General features: G+C 39.8%; 1 protein-coding gene across 2 annotated transcripts in view; it reads right to left on the bottom strand.

The window, feature by feature from the left end:
* Window positions 1-21,546, bottom strand: part of LOC124132484 (cGMP-dependent protein kinase 1-like) — a 120,185-nt gene that overhangs the window by 36,348 nt on the left and 62,291 nt on the right. For both annotated transcript variants that reach the window (XM_046496397.2, XM_046496396.2), the window contains 2 exons: window positions 6,399-6,565; window positions 2,952-3,065 (listed from right to left, as the gene is read on the bottom strand). In XM_046496397.2, the coding sequence (XP_046352353.2) occupies window positions 2,952-3,065; window positions 6,399-6,565 (281 nt within the window). The remainder of the gene's footprint in view (window positions 1-2,951; window positions 3,066-6,398; window positions 6,566-21,546) is intronic.

Genomic DNA, 21,546 nt, shown 5'->3' with positions numbered 1-21,546 from the left:
GGTCTGACTGGACTATTTTGAAGACCATGGGTGCACCTCTTTGCAACATTCAAGGCTTTAGTAAAGCTTTTAAAACGTTTTAGACATGTGGAGGGCATTTCTAGATTTGACCCATCAATGACACAAATGATGCGCGACTTTGACTTGTACCATATGTTTCCATGTTGTTGTTTTTCGAGGTGAACAATTGGCTTGTCCTTGCATGTGTTTGTGACATCGATGGGGCAGGAAATGCTCACCTTTTCGCGAACACCTGATATCACCACAAAGTAATAGTGATTCATAAACACGTGCGCATAATATTGGAAACGTATAATGGCTTTTAGTAGATATTTCTTATGCTTATTGAATTATTGGTCACTTTGATTTTATTCTCAAACTTGTTCAACATGTATTGTCCCTATATGTCCCGAGAGAGCGCAAATGTATTATGAGACTGGCTTTCCAAATGAATGCATAACCGCATAAAGTAATTAACGAACAATACGATCGTCCATTTGCCAACGGAGTATACGCCTAATAGTATTTCCGTCAAATGGATGTTTATGCCCTAAATTCTTCGACATAAACCTTATTGCGAAAGATATCAATAGTAGAAAACAATTACATTTCCTCTAAGTGAGTCCTAACGAGATGGATTCGGAGTAACTCACTGCCTGAACTTGGTCAGATCAATTCTTGTTACATTTGTCCTCTGTTAGGGGATAATACACAGTAAACTCAGAATGACTCTCCGATAAGACGTTGAGCCGCATTAACGTTAACGTCTGACCGTTCGGGATTTGGAATTTGGCTTCTATTATCATTTGAATGTGTCAGTAATCCAGCTGACTGGCATATTTGCGTACAGAGCATGCTGATTTTGTACAGGAGGGATGCACGACTCTAAAACTAAAATTTAAGATAAGGTTTTGGAAATAATGATGATAAACTAATAGTTTGTCATTCTCAAGTCATGTATGTTTATCATCGGTGTTAGTCAAGAACGCTTGGGCGTGTCGGTATTCATTCCAAATGGACACCATTAAATACTGAATTAAATTCCTGTAAAGGGACAACGAAGTTCAGCGTGTTTTACATAGGTAAATCGTAAGCTATATTGATTCTGCAATAATACGGATTTCAAAAATCCCTTATAAGACCTGCAAATGACACTGTTCCGCCAAAGGCCACTGCGGCTATCTCATTACAATATGAACTCTCCATCTCCAGTTTAGCTTAATTGATTAATCGACGAGGCACAGAGCTTTTTCGTAGATTCTATTGATATCGATGTCATGGCGAGTATGATGAGCTAATTAGGGGCCGACTATTTGATATTTCTGGGGGGATGCTAAATAAAATAATCTGTCCTCGCGTTTTGCAAAATAGATAAATCATTCAACCATAATCCACGAACACAGATCTTACACAGATTTCCGGCCTCGCATTTCGCCGCGCTTCATACTCATTGTAGCTTGGAGTTATTAAATCATGTTTGGCTTAATTAAGCAAGACAGATATGCTCTGTAGCTGTGAAAATGGCTACTGGTCATGCAAGAATGTTTACAGAGGTCAGGTGATGGTCATCTTGTACATAAAAGAAAGTCGGTGTCGGATAATATCGGAGAAGCACGACACAGCGAGATACATTACCAATACAGTGGCGTCTGTATTGACGGTATTGCTACACGTTCCAACATACAGCACTACAAACCACTGTACAGGTATCGAATTTAACCTGCGCAGTATTAGGCTGATCAATGTCTGGATGACATACGGAGACTGATCGTATTTGATACTTAATTGTGATATTGTCATTAGAAAGTATTGAGTTTGAAACCTGAAAGCTCAATACAGTATTTAGGTATCACATCGATGCAACAATTTTCTGTGTTATATATTATGTAAGTTAATACAGGATCATCTGCATATATTGGTTACAGCATCGTTTCCAAATTATGAAAAAGCCTAATTTATTATAGATCTCACGTCTTTGTCAGAAAATAGAAATCATATCTTAATGCTGATTCTGTTCACAATCACCCAAGTTACATATTCTATATTTGGCACAACATTAATTTCTCAACAATAGAAAAATCATAACTGTTTCTGGGGACAGTTGAAATATGTTTGGTTCCGGGTGCAACTGGTACTGTACGTCTGTGCATTCCAAGATAGGAGCATACTCACAGTTAATACCAATTGCAATTTCATAACGCCCACAAAGTAATTATTAACAATCACATTTTGATACTCTTTTCAGTGGTGTTGTGTGAACAACACTCCGTGCTTGCACATCACCAGCAAGAGCAGGTCATCTTGCACATCACCAGCAAGAGCAGGTCATCTTGCACCTCACCAGCAAGAGCAGGTCATCTTGCACCTCACCAGCAAGAGCAGGTCATCTTGCACATCACCAGCAAGAGCAGGTCCTCCCTGCTGTCACCATCCGGTTATCACTGATTCAAGTTCTCCATCGTTGCCACCCCTATCCACGTGCACAAAGCGACCTTAGCGCTGCGCCGGTCTCAGTCATTGTTGAGTATGGGAGTTGCCGACTTTAGCGCTAAGATCGCTTTGTGCATGTGTCTCAAGATCTTCATTTTAGTAGCCGCTTACAACAAACATGTGTTCTACTACGACATCTTCCGACCCTGAATGGCCGTGGGATCTATTCTCCGAACACCTATGCATGAATATATGGGGCGTTAAGAAAATATGGGGCGTTGATAAATGGCATAACATATACCCATGCTTATAATCATAGTCACCGCTATACTAACACATATACCGAGGGGGTGACAGTAATTATGAGCATGAGTATATTCAGCAAAATAAGACTGAGACACAGAAACCTAAACCTGGAATTATGCGCTAATTAGTCGGTTTCAAACTAAGGAACAATCCGGTGCGTTGTGATGATTCAGTCTTCAGGTTGGTGAGAATATGGAGAAATAGCGATAGCATACCTTTAACTGTGGCTGTCCGTGTACAGTTGTACAGAATGGCCAGCTCTCCAAACACTTTCCCCGGTACCATTGTGCATAGTTTCTGTCCTTCTTTGGATACCTCCACCTTGCCATCTGGAACAAGATTAATCACAATGCAATTCACATAACGAGGTTAAGATTTCGAATGCGAACCGACTACTGATATGAACTGCTACTGCATATGTGCGCGACCCATGGTTTCTGAGCAACTTTTAACGTATCTGCTAGCCTAAAGCACAGGAGACAATGCAGCCATAGTTGAGATGAAAACGTGGGCAAAATGTTCATTGTAATATTACATTACGTTGTTGTTTGCCTTTTCGCTGTTAAGCGCTACCCCATCAATATTGCAACTATAAGATGGAGCCATGTGTGTAAATTATCGTGACCAGGCTATTCAGTGACTGATATTGTGAACAACGACACACGACGACAGGGTATGACACCCTATCAACCAAATCGCCGAGTCAGACCACCCAGTCCATGTAGTCGCTTACTACGACCAGAATTCTGTTTATGGTTATTATTACCACCAGTCAGCTGTATCACCCACCCACCCACCCACACAGAGATGCGAATATATAGAGAAAAAATAATATTGATGATGATGAATAAACAATACCATATTATAAAGTGGTCAGTTGTAACAATGTTATATTTGGGATTTGGGAGTGTGGGTTCAAATGCCCCCCCCCCCAATACTAGAATCTGTACTATACCACACACACACACACACACACACACACACACACACACACACACACACACACACCAAACACACACACACCAAACACACACACACGCACCCTCCCCCCCTCTCAACACACATCCACATTTATATTGTTTATATCCCTGTTGTGACATCAATGGCTTATGTATAATTGACGGTTGGGTGACTTTTCTATATATCTATCCATAATATCCTGATGTCTGCTCATCATCATTGTTCTTGCCCGACTTGCCAATTTACAAAACGACAACCATTTCCGTCTGACATAAACGCCTCAAAGCGTAAAGCTGCGTGCAGGTAAGTTGAACATTTTCATTCCTTCTGATCGTGTGACTAATCCCTAACAAATCGGCATACCAGATCACGCAGATTCCCTGTGCCTTTGATGCCCAGGGTCTTTAACCGAGCACAAACCAACTGTTTATTATCTCCTGGCTGAAGAACCGACAATCCGACATTCAAAGAGCTGAAGTCCTAGATTCCATAAGTTCTTCCCGATAATGAGAGATCTTCATTTGTTCAAAAGAACATTACAAAGTATCGACAAATGAGTAAAGGCAGAATTATCAATCAGAATTTACAAACTGAGCGAACGTGGCTTCAGCGCGACTACATTCACAGCATTGTTAATGCGAACAGAGCATCCTTCTTCCAATGCAGACATATGGATTCGCAGAAATATTCATATGACGGAAATTCTGTGACTGAGGTGCCATAGATGCATCCGATTAGAATATGTATTTGATTGGCAAATATAAAACTGTTTCTTACCCTGCATCATAATGTATATTCGTTGTTAAATTGCAAAACATGAGACTTTAAGAAGACAAGGATTTATCGCAACGAAAGGGTTCAACGCTTAGAAAGCGTTTACACGAATACATATACACATGTTTCATATTCTGCGTCTTAATTACCCACATGCTTTGAGAAGCACTGATGCGATATTCTGCTAATTCGCCTTCACTTGACGGATATGAAAACTCACTTTGCCATATTAAATCCAGCCGACACCCTCAAGGGGTGTAAATTGACTTTGCACAACAATTCAGGTTCTAAGCAAAGGACGATATTAATAGTAAATGGGCGTCTGCAAGCCTTTGAAATGCGTAACTGTTTAAACAGTGACGTAAGAACGGTTTTAAAATGTGGCAGCGATTTGTAAAGAAGATGAATTCCTAAGTTTTATGGGATGGTCTGCTTGATTAACACAGGTGGAAAATGAGAGAAGCGGTTTTGCTTGTCATCAGCATTTGGTACATTAAAAGAGTCTCTATCCTTTGAACTAGCCCCATGTGCACGTACATAATCCAGTGTTATGTGTTGCTGCTACCTGTAGTGTTAATAGGAAGTGTTTGCCTTACTCAGATTGATTTCTAGAGTCAGGGTAAATTGGAGAGGAAATGAGTGAGTGAGTGAGTGAGTGAGTGAGTGAGTGACTGAGTGAGTGAGTATGGCTTTAAGCCGCTTTTAGCAATATTCCAGCAATATCACGGCTAGGCTACCCGACCGCCCCGGGAGAGGAAATGAACTCAAAGAAAGGACCAGAATGTACAATGCCCGGTGACTACCTGAAGCGTCGATACCAACTCTAAATGTACTCGAGGTAGAAAGTCGACATATTTTCCCTTCTTTTGTACTGAACGTATACACAATGGTAAATCATGTAGACTTGTAATCTGTATTTATGGTCATAAGGGTACAAATAACATTTTGTCTGCGATTAATTGCATATCTACCTATCATTGTTTTTCCTGTCCCTATAACACGTAAATGTTCACCGTTAACATGTAGTGAACATTCATTGATGTATTTGGAATGAATACACACACATATTTAAGCGCGCATCGGTAAACACACACACTGCACTGTCACCCATCCGTATCTGCTATTGATGAATCCCATTCCATCCCATATAAAGGTGGCGTAGTACGCACTAAAAACATTCTCACTTGTTACAATGATGTGCTAGAGGCATTAGGCACCACGTGGAGGTTGGCCGAGAACCATTTGGTGTAATATGATGGTCTAGCACCACGGCTCATCAGTCTGACCATGATGGCTATTGGCGTCAGTAGGGAGCAAAAGGTGATGGTTGTTTTGTGCGAGCGTTCCTTAATACAGGGAATGTTAACTGGCTTGCCAGGTATGTCGGAAGGTCGTTATCATATACAGGGGCAATTGGGAAGTGATTATACGGCTGAGATAGGCAAGATAGAACAGTATCATGCTGCGTGAGGGTCATGCAGCTCTACCAGTTGGAGAAATGCTTCAGCACGATTTGTGCATGTTCACTGAACAGAGGTCTGCATGTGATGGAATGTAATGTCTTAGACAGAACAACATATCAACGTAGTTTCAATGTAAAGCGTAAACGTTCCACAAAAATGCAAGCTTAACATACCATTTATTATGTAAATTTGTAACTATTGCAACAGCTTATCGCTGCTTTATATATCAGACACAAGTTAAAGGTATCAGGAAGCGCTCCTGCATGACATCTATAATACAGCCCCCGACATCAGTACAACATGTTACACTATGTATGACAGTGAGACAAACATTCAGCGGTCTTGTGGTAAGTTAATAAGTAAATAGAAGAATAATGAACAAATGTTATTGAATTTATGAACTTTTCATTTTAAATTTTAATATATACGTAACAGAACAAGCTGAAACCTTAGGTTATGGCCTACCTTCCATGACATATACGAGATTGCCCATGTCGCCCTCCTTGATAATAGTGCTGTCCTTGGAGTATTCCACTGGATACATGCAGTCCACGATCTCCCGGATCTGGGACATCTCCAGATTCTTCATGAAATCATTGTCCAGGATTGCCTGCTTTATTAACTCCCGAGAACTGAAAGCAGATAACGGTGTTGGTAAATGGAATGCAAATGGATTGGTGCTGACTCTACTACATGTATGTATAGCTACCACACTCAACCATACGCCTACTTATAGAATAACCTACCGTCAAGAAATACTAATGTTTTCTATGGTTAATGTGTGTTAAATCCTTTAGTATTGGCGTAAACTTGTAGATCGTGTGTGAATCTGTGATGAACGAGATATTCTGAAGTACAGTAAACTACGGTTATAACGAACTCAAAGGGACCACTAATTTTAGTTCGTAATAACCGTAGTTCGTTATAAGCATATATACAGCATATACACAACAAATGGCCGGGACTAAAAACTAAGTTCGTTCTATCGATCAGTTCGTTATAAGCGTGTTCGTCATAAACGTTGTTTACTGTAAATCAACCAGGTCATGGCTGAAATTGTTCTTTACAGATGGTCATCAGTGAACGTACTAGCGTACCATGTCGCCATTGTGTCCACCGATCCGCGTTTCTCCTTAAACAGAGGATTCATTTTGACCCAAAGTTTAATGATATGAATACCATTAGGGATCAACCATTTCATATTCGAGGTGGGGATCGGATTTTAGTTAGAAGCAGGTATATATTTTAGGTCACTACTTCAAAGCACCCATATTTTACTGTACAATGAACAGTCGAACACATTTGTTTCAGGATATCAAGAAGGTCCAGCAAACATTTATTTATTTATAAACCTCAGGACAAAATATTCTTATGTTATTCATATATCATTTTTGGAACAAGTACATGTTAATAAAATATCCACCACTGGCAGACGAAGCATCTGGCCAACGAGGAACTCGTATCTAAAAAATATACACCTGTTGTCCTCAATAAACATCAGGCGGTGCGCTCATTTCTGTAAGTCATGTTCATCCGCTCAGCTCTACGTTAGAATTACGGTCTATTTTCATTTGTATTAATAAATATGTATTCCTTATCGTGGGCGGATGTCGTTCTTCGTTTGATAAGCATTTGTAATCCTTTCAACCAATAAATACCCCTGTTCACCAAGCCACATTAAATCAAAAGTTGTGTCAGTCTGTAGATTACACTGGGAATACACTTTGATAATGTACCTAAGAGGCAAGCACGACCTTGAAACCACGTGCCAGACATCGTGTAAGCAAGTGTTACGTCTTCTTCAAATGATAAATTCGCTCTTCCGAACCATTCAGGGTAATTAGTGTCACTGCCTATCTTCAGTATTGCCCACAACTTCCAAGATCCTACATTACAACAACTGCTCCTTTGTGCTGTGTTCATGAGATACCTATATGTGAGGATTGTTCTTAGGCATAATGAATCGGTGCTGTCGGTACAGGAGAGCTGACGTGCATGGCAATCCTATAAATAGCTGTTTGAAAGTATTTAAAAGTATATCCTTCGTTACATTGGTAAATATAAAACGTCAACGCAAGAGAATAATCAGTCTCGATTATCTGCCGAAAGAGTTTTCGTTTGTTTGTTGTTGAACGCCACACTTAGTAATATTCCAGCTATGCAACGGCGGTCTGTAAATAATCGAGTATGGACCAGACAATCTACGCTATTTGAATACGATGACATGCATCTCCCAAGTCAGCGAGTCTGATCCCCCGATAAGTAACACCTCACATTCAGGAAACAGAATGGCGCAATGTCGGAAGGCACAAAGTCTGAATCAGATATATGAACACGAAATTATTGACGAAAACAATTGATCAACGCAAACATGTGTGCAGAACGTAAGACAATTTCAAAGTTCAGATTCTTTCAACGTGTATGTACAGAACAAGTAATGACAAGCTAGTGCCTGCAGAGATGACACTCGTATTAGAATAGTGTCCATGAAATCCAGCCCTGTGGCTGGTGAAGCGGTAGGTTAGGTATGGTGGACCTCATTGGCCCACAGTTTGTCTCATGATATACCGAAAGTACAGGTATGACATGCAGTATTCAAATACAAATGTATTATAGTATAATATTGAATGCACTTGGATAGAACACCTCTTTAAGAGTTATATAAGATACAACCCAAACAACTCGAGTATTATCTTTCTGCTTACTGTAGATTTCCTTCCTACACACATATATCACATGTACCGACAACCCTTAGGCAAATTGCTTTTCGGGCATATTAAGAAATACAACAGAAAAAGAGAATTCATAAAGCTGATTCCATCTATATTTTGCACACTTTTTCGTTAATACGCTGAGATTAAATCCGCCCCCGTAGAGAAATCCTTTCACCCAAAGACTTCCGATTAAGTTCGCAATGGGCCGACAACGAACCCAGTACAATCGTCCCCAACAAAAAAACGCATACAAAATACATTTCATTACGAAAGATTGGGTAAAAGATGGACTTGTCAAAATCAATTTTCTGAACGGTACATACAGTTCACATACAGTGGATGGAACTGAAACATCATCCGGATTAATTTATGAAACACATCACGCTTCGACCAGATGACAAGAAATGAAAGCTTTCAATTAACCTTGACTGCACCTCCCATCGCGGTCAAATGCTAACCCATTTATCCGATCGAAGGCACCTGGCCGACAATCAACCTGCGTCAGAAAACTAATGTCTCCAAGTGACAGACCATGATGAAATGCCTTGCTAATGGTCTTTCCTTGTAGGATTTGGCTTAGAGACCCACGTAAGGGTATAACGAATATTCACATTGGGCAGATTGAGATTTCCATTTCTTTTACTTATTCATGATTTCTGCCAGTCCAATCCTTGACAGGTTTATTGCATAATTATACGAATATAATATCACATAGCTGTCATCCAGTGAATCTGTTCTACTGGATCACAGACTAGAGGAGCCGTCATGAACTTTTCTCGGTTGTTTAGGCTTTCACTTCACAAATGGGGCGGCCGGGTAGCCTAGTGGTTAAAGCGTTCGCTCGTCACGCCGGGTTCGATTCCCGACATGGGTACAATGTGTGAAGCCCATTTGTGGTGTCCCCCGCCGTGATATTGCTGGAATATTGCTAAAAGCGGCGTAAAACCATACTCACTCACTCACTCAACTTCACAACCTGACATTCATCAAAATATCTGTTAGAGTGAGTGAGTGAGTTGGTTTGAAAGCTGTAATTGTTATAGCACTTTTTTTTACCATTTATGTGAAAGCACCGACCACCGGCATGGTGCTGAAATAACACGTGTTTGTTCACATGGTTTAATAAATAGCCAGGAACGTCTCAGCCACGTCATCAGCAAGCCAAGTTTGTTCGGACATCGAACACAGAAACCAGCACAAACCTGACAATCGCCATCGGGCTACCGCACCACACTTAGCATGTTGGTTCTACTACACCAAACCAGAATCAGCCTTCAGTGCAGATTGAATCATCTGGCTGCTGTAGTTGGATGATTTTGTGAAACATTTTTATGTTTGAATGCACATCCATCCAGTAGTTGAAACTGACCATGTTTTTTCTATATTTAGTGCTGTCGAAGATATTTTCAAGTGAGTGACATTTGGTGCGGAATTGGGGTTGGTTTAGCTTCCTGTACCTCGGTACAGGAGCTGGCTAGGCTAGTCTTTTTTGTTTTTATTGCTGCTCTAAAGCCAAATTGTGCACACACGTACAGAAAATAGCCTTTGAAAGCTATTCTAACGTTACTTTATAGTATTACGTATATGGGAAAACAGTTGTTTGTGTGTAACCTGTAAGGTGGTTGGAGTTTCATTTACATCCGTGAGCCAATCTTAAAAGACAATCACAAATGCCATAAACACACTGTTAGGGTTTAACGATACATACGATACGATACGTACCCCGATGGAAAGACTGCGATACGGTACACTTATCGACACATGAAAACTCGATATGTGTGTTTTGTGGTCCTATGCCATCAACACAGGGGCTGAGATCTAACCATCATACATTGGATTCAACATAACTGACAGCAACTCAAGAACTCTTGTACATACAGTAACTGTAGTAGTTCACAAGTCATGTTCATGCATGTCATGTATCACGTTCTACTCACATATACATGAATGTTTATTATCGATATATTCCATTACTGTACAATAAGCGTATCGTAGCAAAACGCATTGAGATGTACCGATACTTTAATGACTCGTCACCACCTTAAACATTTAACTGTGAAACTATACGGCTCTATCGTATAAAAGCTATGTACAAACGGCAGTGTACTTACCGACCATATATAAAGCTAAATACATCCAACAATAACCAAATGAAATCACAGATCAAAAAAGAATGATTGGGATTTCGAGTCCTATTCAGCTGCATTGTGTTCAAACAATGGATCATATATTAAATTTTAATGAGTGAGCCGCTTATCAATTCTTGTCGTCATAAAAAACATAGCATCCCCTCTGTGTAGAGTGAACGTGGCTGGCAACAGACGAAGTTAGTGATAAGATAGGTTGCCTAGCCAGTGGAACATTTGATACGGAGAGAGTGATATCACGTCGAACGAGGATGTGTACATTACTATCTGATGTTCCTGACATAATGCAGCTGTTGTTGGGAAGTTAATACCAGAAATTGGAGAAACTGTTTTCAATGAAAACATTGACTGTGACTCAGCGTGTTATATTATGGTAATGATGACATGGTGTAGCTCCGAAATCATTTAATGAATTTCTACTCGGCGGCAGGTTTGAGTTCTCAGTGACTAATGACAACACAGACCATCAACTCAGAGCAGTATGTCACACTGCATATTTGCGACGCGATAGGAAATTCGAAAAGCGATGACCATTAGCAGATGTGATGGGATGGTCCAGTGGTTAGTGTGTTGGTCTGCAATGTGAATGGTTTGAGTTCGTTTCCCCGCCTTTTTACGATGTGAGGAGCCAACGGCGCCCCGCTGTGTTGTCACTGGAACTGGGCCAGATTCGATGTAAATACATGCGAAAAAACATTTCCACAACCATAAGTAAAAGGCCACAAAAACATTTCCATTTTAGGATTCCGACGATATACTAAGCAAGTGTTCATAACCGTATATGAATACCTTTTTAGTATATTCAAAGACTCACATGAGAAGTATTCTGAAATATCTAACCATCTGGTCTTCCACAACGGCGTCGCTTACCATAAACTGTGTCCGGAATATAGAGAATCTCGGACCCTTACAGATATCAAAGCGCGCATCTGTTATTAGTTATAAACAAAGCCGAGCCGAGAGAAACGGCCAACATCTCATTAACACAAGCCAAACTTTTAGCAGTTCTAAAGGTAATGATGTTAATCTCAATTATACTACTAACATGAACCTGTGCAATGTCGGAACCAACAGTGCCATACACCATGACTGTAGAATATATGTATCCTTGACATGAAATCAACAGAGGAGAAAAGGTTTTTTTTTAAAAAGGTATATTACAATTATTTTACAGAAATGTTTCCATAGACTAAGTGTTAGTCTACCAACATGTATGAACTTCAAAATATATCCTGGCCCAGCATTCTGTGGGCAGTTCATATCAAATTAAGTTAGAATATTATAGTGTCTACTGCAAATCTAGCTGAAACACAGTAAATATATCCCTAAAATGCGTAAAAATCTGACATGCGTACAAAACTTTATCTCTATATATCTTTCATCTAACATGTGAAAAAGAGACAGATCATATTGTGACACAAATGATTTCACTGAAACATTAGTACGTGGTAACTATAGCAACTGAACAGTCTACGTGCAAAATTAGCACTATAAGTCTCATCTGCGAGAAGAAAGTCTTCGTGGCTCAGAAAACACGGTCTATGTACAAATAGGGCTTTGACGAATCGAAAATCAATTTTCTGAGAAAATAATCTTTGAGCCTTTACCTTGCATTAAAATGAAACATAAGTCGAAGTGATTGCTGGCAGCGACAATGCGAATACCTGATGTTTACAATTTTGAGATAACACAATACACGCCCTGGCGCCCATTCCCCGTAGCGTAATTCTATATGTATGTTCAAGGATACACGTTGATTCAAACTAAACGATCGTGATACACGGCATCTCAACAATTAACTGAATGAGTTATTGTGATGTTATACATTAGTTATTGTTTCTGACAAAACCTTCGAAGAAAAAAATTATATTTAAACAACGAACACCTGTTGGAAAGTTGGCACTGCGTTTCTAGATACAATTCTTAAAGACAACATTCGGGATTAAACAGAAACCGTTGTTATTTGTAGTATCGACCATAATAAGATATATACTGTACTAATTTCTTCATACATTCTCCTATGAATATTTACACACGCAGTTATATGTCTGAAATACGACAAAAGATATACCAAGAGGCAGTTCATATTAAAAGCATTATGTTGAAGATATGTCCAAATGGAATTTTGAAAACACACAATTTAGCAAAGGCCAAGCAAAATTCATCAGGGGATTGGATTATCTCCGACAAGGCTCAATACAAAAAGACATTCTATTGTCGTCAGTGACGTAAAGTTTAGCTGAAAATATGTACATTTCATTTTGCATGAAACTACTTGTGAAACGAAACTCCAATATTAAGAATGTTTTTTTCACATAAAGAATAAACCATTAAGATTATAAGATGGCCCAACACTAGTGAAAGTTACGTTTGAAGTACTCTAGAAACCAAAATCAAACGTCCACAAGCAATAAATCATTTGAGAAACAAGAATAAATGTAAAAAAACTGAACACCTATTGATTGGTATTAGGCGCTATATATATTCATTATAATTACTATTTACAGATTAAAATGAATAAATACAGAAAGTAGGGTTTGGGTGATCCTTGCACAGTCAGGCTGGTTAGACTCATCATCAACTTATTTCCCCCTTTACATACAGCCCAGACAGCGAATGGGACTTCATCGAACCCACCCAGATCTTTTCGGAGAAAGTGAAGGCTCTCCAGCACTGCAGCCTTCTGCATTTCCCAGATTGTCAGAAAGGGCTGTATTCCTGGTAGCAAGCCCGGGTACTCTCCCAGTGTCAGTCAACAGATTGAGAGGTACCAAACCTAGGGCGCCGAGAACAATGGGGAGTCGGACAACTTGGTCCTTGGGAAGCAAGCGTGACATTTCGAAAGCGAGGTCCGCAAATTTGCCATGTTTTTCCTGCATTTTGTCAATCACATTGGTGTCAGAGGGGTGAGAAAATTATATAAATGATTTCATTGGATTCATCAAAAAGGACAAGATCAGGTTTGTTGGCCTGGATACGTCTGAGGCTGTATACGGGCCTATACCAAAGAATTTTGTATTTATCATTTTCTATGGGTCGTACCATGGATAGACCTCTGTGTCAAACCACAAGCATGGCGAAGACGGTAATAAAATGATCGAGCCATTCCATCATGTCGCTTAAGATGCTGTGTATGTGCCAAACCTGGGCATCCACTGACAATGTCCTGGACAGTCTCATTAAATTCATTACATAATCTACATTTCACATTTGCATTTTGATGCAAAATCATACATTGACGATTTCGAGTGGGAAGTGACTGGTCCTGAGAACGCCTTCTGTTTCTCATTTCAGGCCAGGCCACCTCATCCAAGCGAAGGACTCTGTATGGTTGCTGACCTTCTCAACACACTGCAGGGAACGGGTGGTCAGGCTCGCTGACTTGGTTGATGCATGTCATCGTATCCCAATTGCGTGGATCGATGCGCATGATGTCAATCCCTGGATTGTCTGGTCCAGACTCGATTATTTACAGACCGCCGTCATATAGCCGGTATACTGCGGAGTGCGGCGTTAATCAACAAACAAACAAACAAACTCAACACACTGCAAATCAACTCGATGCAGTGGTCGTTCAGATAGCCTCTCCAGCAGTACAGAACCATCAACAAAATCAACACTGACAATGAGATTATGTCCCACATCCTTGGCTCGTTTACGAAAACTGTGGAATGCCTTGTTTTCTTCATGAGTCTTGACATGCTTCACAAGAGGATTATCAAACAAATAAATGTGCACAAAACAATTCTGTCACGAAGAGCCTCCACGTTAACCAAACCACGCCCTCTCATAATGATTGGTAGCAAATTTGCTTCTGTAGATATGTTCTAACACAATGGGTGCATTCCAGAATATCATTCGTATACAGTGTATATACCAAACGTGCTAATGAACGTTCGGAGGGTACCAAACGACGGCACAGAATTAGAAGCACATTGTCATGCTGAGTTCCAAACAGGTTCCTCCTGAAGCTCTCGTTAAACCTCCAACATCATCATCAGCATCACCATCGGCAGCATCATCATCACCGTGCCGCAAAATGAGACAAACAATAAATTCCCCAAACGAGGCTTTTCCTCTATGTATATTATTGCTATACATCCTTTGCAATTAAATGTTTATCTAACTGTCCTTTATATTAAAAGTCTTCTTTTTAACGATATTGATTATCATTTAACGATATTGATTTTCAGCAGTTAATAAATAATTTGTTCATCGACTCTTAATCGGGGACTACATATGTTCCAAACCCTATATCTATTGGAAGCGTTACGGTTACGGTAAACGATCATCCTTTACGAATGTTTAGCAAGAAGAAGGAAATATGTCTGGCACAAATATGCAAATCATTGTCAAAACGAATTCATAGGCCGCCGTAGACTGAATAATTGCTAAGGCAACCTGTACACAAAAATGTGGTAGAAACAATATAACCTCTTGATGCCGAACGTCAATATTACAACCAGCACATCAAACCATAAATATTGATCTGAATATTAACTGTACCCGATAACTGACCTTGACAATAACTGCTTTGTTCTTGAGGAAATCTGACCTGACCTTGACACAATGCCTACACGCAATAGACGAAGAGAGAAATATGAAATGCAACACAATCTATTTCGTTCTCGTTTGCATGCTACTTTGATGGTGTTTTATTACACCTGAATCGTGATTGATCACGATGGTGCTTACTTGGAAACATCAAAGAACACGGGTCAATAGGCTTAATAAGAAAGGTCAAACTTAATCTGGTATTGCGGGGTAAATATGGTGCAGAAATCAGCTGTTATATAGGCGAGGAAAGTGTCATGAAGACGCGCGGCTTGGATAGTTAATAGGCATTTGTTTGAAATTGAAGTGTGGTTTCAGGTATCAAACGTGCTTAGTCCGACATACGTTGTTAACTGTAAACATATGTACAGAAATTAACAATCCTAGAGAAAATCAACTTGGGTTCAAGACGTCGTAATTTCAGCGTTCATATATTCCTAGACCTCAAGGAGGTACCGTTAACGCAGTACACGTAACTATTCATATCTACAAGCGTGGTTATAATCAACCTTATTCCTTTAACAATAATAATAAAACGTCAAAGCCAGAGAACAATTATTCTCGATTAAATAGAATTGATTCAATTGAATGTAAACCATTTCAGGAAAAATATCCTTGTGACTGGTGGTGCTTAGGAAGCGTCGATATCATTTTTCATCAAGTCATTCAATCTCACGCCCTTGTACTATGGGCCAAATCTCTTTACTCTGGTATTAACTACTTCACTACTTGGCGAGTTACTAATATGTCCACACACGCCGAACACGGTAAATAGCATGACACCTGTATTCAGTAAGTAGGTATTCTACATGTCAGCGTTAAATGCGCCCAATGCAGGGGATATATCCTATCCTATTACCTTTACACGACTCTCATGTAACAGGCAAGGGATTTGCCATCTTCGCAATGCAGTTCATCCATCTCACACAAGTATGTGATGACATCAGCTAATGCCGACATGACTTGTAGAATTATCTGAAGTGAGCTCCTGAGACGCCGAGAACGCAAAAGTGATTGATGTTTATTTTGTTTCTTGTGATATGTCGTTCGGTTGACGAAAGTGATGAGGTTGCAGAGATCGATTGTGATAATACACTCCCCTCGTAGAAGCGGCTGCAGATAACTAGGATGGCTAAATTGATGCTCGTGGCAAACATAATCTAACGACTAACAAAACATTTCTTACAAAAATATAGCCTCTAATGAACTTCTACATTTATCAGTGAATAACCCATTGTACATCAGTCAACAGTTTCGATACTCAGACATTACCAGAACTTTTCGAAGGCACCAGTACATCACACAGCCCAAAATCAAAAGGGTACGTGCATATGATCATGCCTGGAAACAGATAGGATTTAGATCACATATATCGAGTCTGGCAAGTTCAACATTATGATATGTCAGTATTCATGTCTTTCAATATCAAACATTTGTTTCTCGTCAGGTACCTTGAATTTAATAAACAGAAACAAAGGAAACCGACTTAATAAAATCTAAGTAATTGCTTCAAGAGATCACACGGGTTTATTAACTACGAGAAGTGGTATTAATAAACCCAGCGCTGTATGGCATTTATACCGTGTGGTTGTAATGTAAGTACACTCAACTACGAAGAAAACCACCGAAATATCTCAAGGTAATAAACGTTATTTCAGACATGATCTGGTGACGGTAATAGATTTTTTGTCGGCATGTCAAGTCATTAAGCATTAAACAGAGCTTTAGTTAAAACCATTGACAATCCGTCCGAGTAATTTACGACTCTGGTGCAATCTGGGCGCTTTAACTCTTTCCACAAATGCGATTCCCAAAAGTATAACGTTCACAAATCCAAACCCTCTAAGTCCTGCTCCACAGTGTCGGTTGTTCAACGAACATGTAATGAGCAAATAAATCTCTACAATGCTGGCTTATTTGTTGATAAAATGAGGGCGTTGGGTTTAAGATTGAAATGGGAGTCGATATTGACACGATTTACGACACGGCAAATGAAGGACACGGGGTGATATTGAGTGAAACGAACTTGCAGTAGGAGGGTCATTTACCTTCAACCGTGTCGTATGCTCAGCACCATACTGGTGGTATTCGAGGCCGAGGCATTGCCCACGAGAGCGATATGAGCAATTATGATCAGTTTTAGATATACCTGATTTGTAGGTTCACTTCAGCCAATACAAATAGGAACATACATTAGGAGATGCGGATACGCCCTTCCGCAAACATTCCAGTCTATCTCCTCATCGCTGGAAGAAATATTATTTATGTCTGCCAGTCACTTCTTTGTCGATCAGGTGCACGCGTCACACTTCAGGAGAGAGAATGCTTAAGAATAATACGTCAGAAAAAGTACAAAAGGTTTTAGATTAGTAGATAAGTCTATACAGCAGCGGACGTAGTTACTCATTCAAAACAACCACGTACAAAAGTGCATGTTATCTGAGAAAAACACCCCAAACCACTCGCTACCGCCCCAAGTGAAATCGACCGGATTGAGAAAATATACAGAGAATCAATGTGTTCTATACTTATGGCCAGACAGACTTTTTAACAGTGATCACGGTTTCCCTATATCTGGAAAAACTATTTCATGTATACTGATGGAAAAGAACACGTAGGGGAACACTTAGGCTTAGACAGTAAAATGATATGCTATCAGGGGTTCCCAGCCTTGAAAACCAAATATACGTTGGAAACAATGCACGTATCTCAATATTTGATTCTGACCTGTTGAGTTTGTATACGCGCTATTTCACATGTACATACAGTAAAGCTCACTTCCCTATATTTTTCATTCTTCCCTTATTCGTTTCCATCACAGGACAACTTTTCCAAATCATCATTAAGATTATCTCATATCGTAATATACGTCTGGCACCAAGATGCTAGTTTACCATGAAGGTATAAGTGTCGAAACGCTTTCCATAATCATAAGAAATATCTGTTAAAAGCTGAGGAAAAGCTTTATTTACACACTGTCTCTTCTCAGTGAGTGGCAGTTCGAAAAGCAGCAATTGCGATGATTTGTTGTTTAATACAGTGGCGACATGAACTCTTTCGATAAACCCCAGAACAATTCCTGGGCAACAATGTGCCAGGTCCACGCTCCAAATCCAAGTAATCGACTACTTTCTTGACTAATGAAACCGCTATTAAGCCTCTTCTTATAACGTGCCATCATGGGAAAAGCAACAGACGAGGTGTTAACCCGTTATCATTTGCCACTACCCCCCAGCGCCATATGTCCTCCACCCCTCTCCGACCCCTAGAGCGTTTTAAGCAGATGCTCAACTGACCAGAGTAAACACTATCAAAGGTTTTGCCTGGCTGTCAATCATGTCCTGCAATATATCCATGTTTGTTATTGTAGAGATATCAACACTATCGCATTGCAGTCAAGGTCAGGAGGTTATGAGATACAGTCCATTTCGCGTGCATATGAAATTGACCATTTCCGGAAATGCTGATTTCATTATCAATTACCGATGAACTGCAACATCTTCAAACGGCAACAGATTACATTTGAAGTAGTTTGTTCATTAGAAACGCTGAATATTCTTCGTGATGCTACGTATATCTTTTTGTAGCGGTTCTTATATCTCCTTCTATCTATTCTAATCGTTCAGAGTGACGTTCTGAAGTGTGAAATATACATACGTATACATGAAGATCGCACCGATCCAAACCATCTGGGACGTATATCCTTTTACAAAAACTGTATTTGTGCTTGAATCTCTTAACTGAAACCATACGTCCATCAAATTGCCTTTTTATAACAGGCTCCTAAGATGTGAAACGACGTGTCTGTGGCAAAAATGTATATATCTAAGACGACGCAATACCTGCTTTAAAATATTTGGTCTTTAAGTAAGCTATTTTAATTGTTAACCTCTGCTTTCTAAGTGAAAGACATACATGGCAGGAAGATAACGCTCAAAATGGCTATTGTCAATTTCACAGAAGAGCTGTCGAACAAGAATGACTCCACCGATGAGTATGATGATTAATGTTTTGTTGCCATGAGCCGGACCTTCCGGCAGAAACGATTTATGGGATGCAACCATGTAGATAGGATGAAATTGCCATTTGTCTCTTGTAATTACCATCGGAAAAAGTTGAGTATGACTGTGAGGTATTATGTGCGATAAGGTCACTAGTAGCGCAGTCGACTCGGGATGAAACCATACCAATACATTCTAAACGGTCAATACATGGATTAATAACGGATGTTTACTTTGCCTCTGATATTTTCATGGCTATCGTCCCTGTGTTACAAATAGTTGGTGTTTATGTGAAGCATGTTTATAATCTATTGAAAATGTACTTAGTCTATTATATAATTGTAAAAGTCAAGTTTCAAATTTCTTTGCAGGATGTCAAGTACACATTTTCAACAACATTTATCATAAGCCATTATTTCAAGTGTAGATCACGTTACTGTCTGCATGGACCATCTCATGAATAATTATTTCCTAATATTGTTTTTGCATATATATGCAAGAACTATTTGAAAAAAATCTATCCCCAGTCTTACGTGGCGGCCTTTAACAGATTAGAGAACTGGTACACAGGACGTATGTGCTTTTCCTATCGCCTGTACTCTTGACTTTGACAAATCCGTGACTACGAACACAACCGGTTTCAGCCCTAGAATACACCATGAGAAACACAACATCAAATACTACTGACGCTAGCGTCTTGTACTTTTTCAGCAAACTAAATCAACAAGGGAGTAAAAACACAAGCTAGCACCTGACTGTGTGTGTCTAATTAAACTGTGGTATCTTTCCAGTACGCCTCGATGTCTGCGTCCGTGCAGCGACTGGTTGATGTACGACATTGCAGCGAGACCAGTCTAGATAATGATCACAGTTTAATCCCCATTTATTGTTCCGGGTAAGCTTCTAAAATATAGTTGTATTAGTGATGGTGATGTAGGTGTACATGCTGGGTCAGGGTCTGTGATCGGCATCACTAGTCTTACATGGCCATTTAAAGAAATCCTCCCGGGGATTTCGGGTTCGAATAGGTCCCAAGCAAACCGATTCCTTGTCGTAAGAGGCGACCAGCTGGTTAAGAGACAGGTTCAGTGACTTGGTTGACAGCGTGTGATAGTATCCCGACGGCGTGGATCGTTTATTCACGATATTAATCAGTGGATTGTCTTGTCCAGACGATTATTTACAGGACGCCATCACAATAGCACTATTATTGACTTTTAAACAACAAGGAAACCAACAAGTTGATAACCGTACTCACATTTAAGGAAATATCCAGACAAGCAACTGACCATAATTCTACCCCTGTTTGCATTCGGGTGTGAAAGATCTCGTTATGTAAAGAGGTACCCGGTGGTCGTGTGATCTGTTATCACAGCTCCCCACATAAGACAGGTATCTTAGCGAATCTTCCAAAATCCTACCCAAATCATTCCTTACACAGATACCCATGCTTGCCGCAAAAGGCGACGGTGCTTGTCGTAAGAGACGACTAACGGGATCGGGTTGTCAGATTCGCTGACTTGGTTGATGCATGTCATCGTATCCCAGATGCGTGAATCGATGCTCATGATATCAATCACTGGATTGTCTGGTTCAGACTCGATTATTTACAGACCACCGTTATATAGCTGGAATATTGCTGAGTGCGGCGTTAAACAACAAGGGTGTTACTAGGCCACGTTAATATAAAAAGATCCGTTTCCGATATATCATTCTTAAAGCCATATCACATGTGAATGTATGAATAACCATGACTCCAACTTCAGCCAGGCGAATAACGTGCAGACACATTTGCAGAACAAATGTCTATGATTTTCTTTCCAACACCAAGACAATACCTACTCGATCAATGCTGGCTTTCATACCTGTAAATGAACTATGCTTATTTTCGTAATGTATATCAATACCTATCAATCATAACTGCACACTGACTGCCACAGAGGAATAATGGTTATCGATTTTTCTCGAACTAAATGCATCCACTGTATATCTCATACATATCAGTCATTTATTATTAATGTATATAGACAAAGGGTAATTATACCATTGGTCCAGATAATGGCAGCCATAGACAAATGTCAATATCGATGTAATCAACGGCCTCCCGGCTTCCTTGTAATGAACAATCAGTTTACCAATATTATCAAAATCAATAGAGCTTGATTACAGACACATACAGATTCTGTATGTCTCTAAT

Source organism: Haliotis rufescens, unplaced genomic scaffold (assembly GCF_023055435.1).
Source record: "Haliotis rufescens isolate VD_foot unplaced genomic scaffold, xgHalRufe1.0.p SCAF_11, whole genome shotgun sequence".
Classification (NCBI taxonomy): domain Eukaryota; kingdom Metazoa; phylum Mollusca; class Gastropoda; order Lepetellida; family Haliotidae; genus Haliotis; species Haliotis rufescens.
Note: the sequence above shows the minus strand (reverse complement) of the source record. Positions and strands in the feature narration are given on the sequence as shown.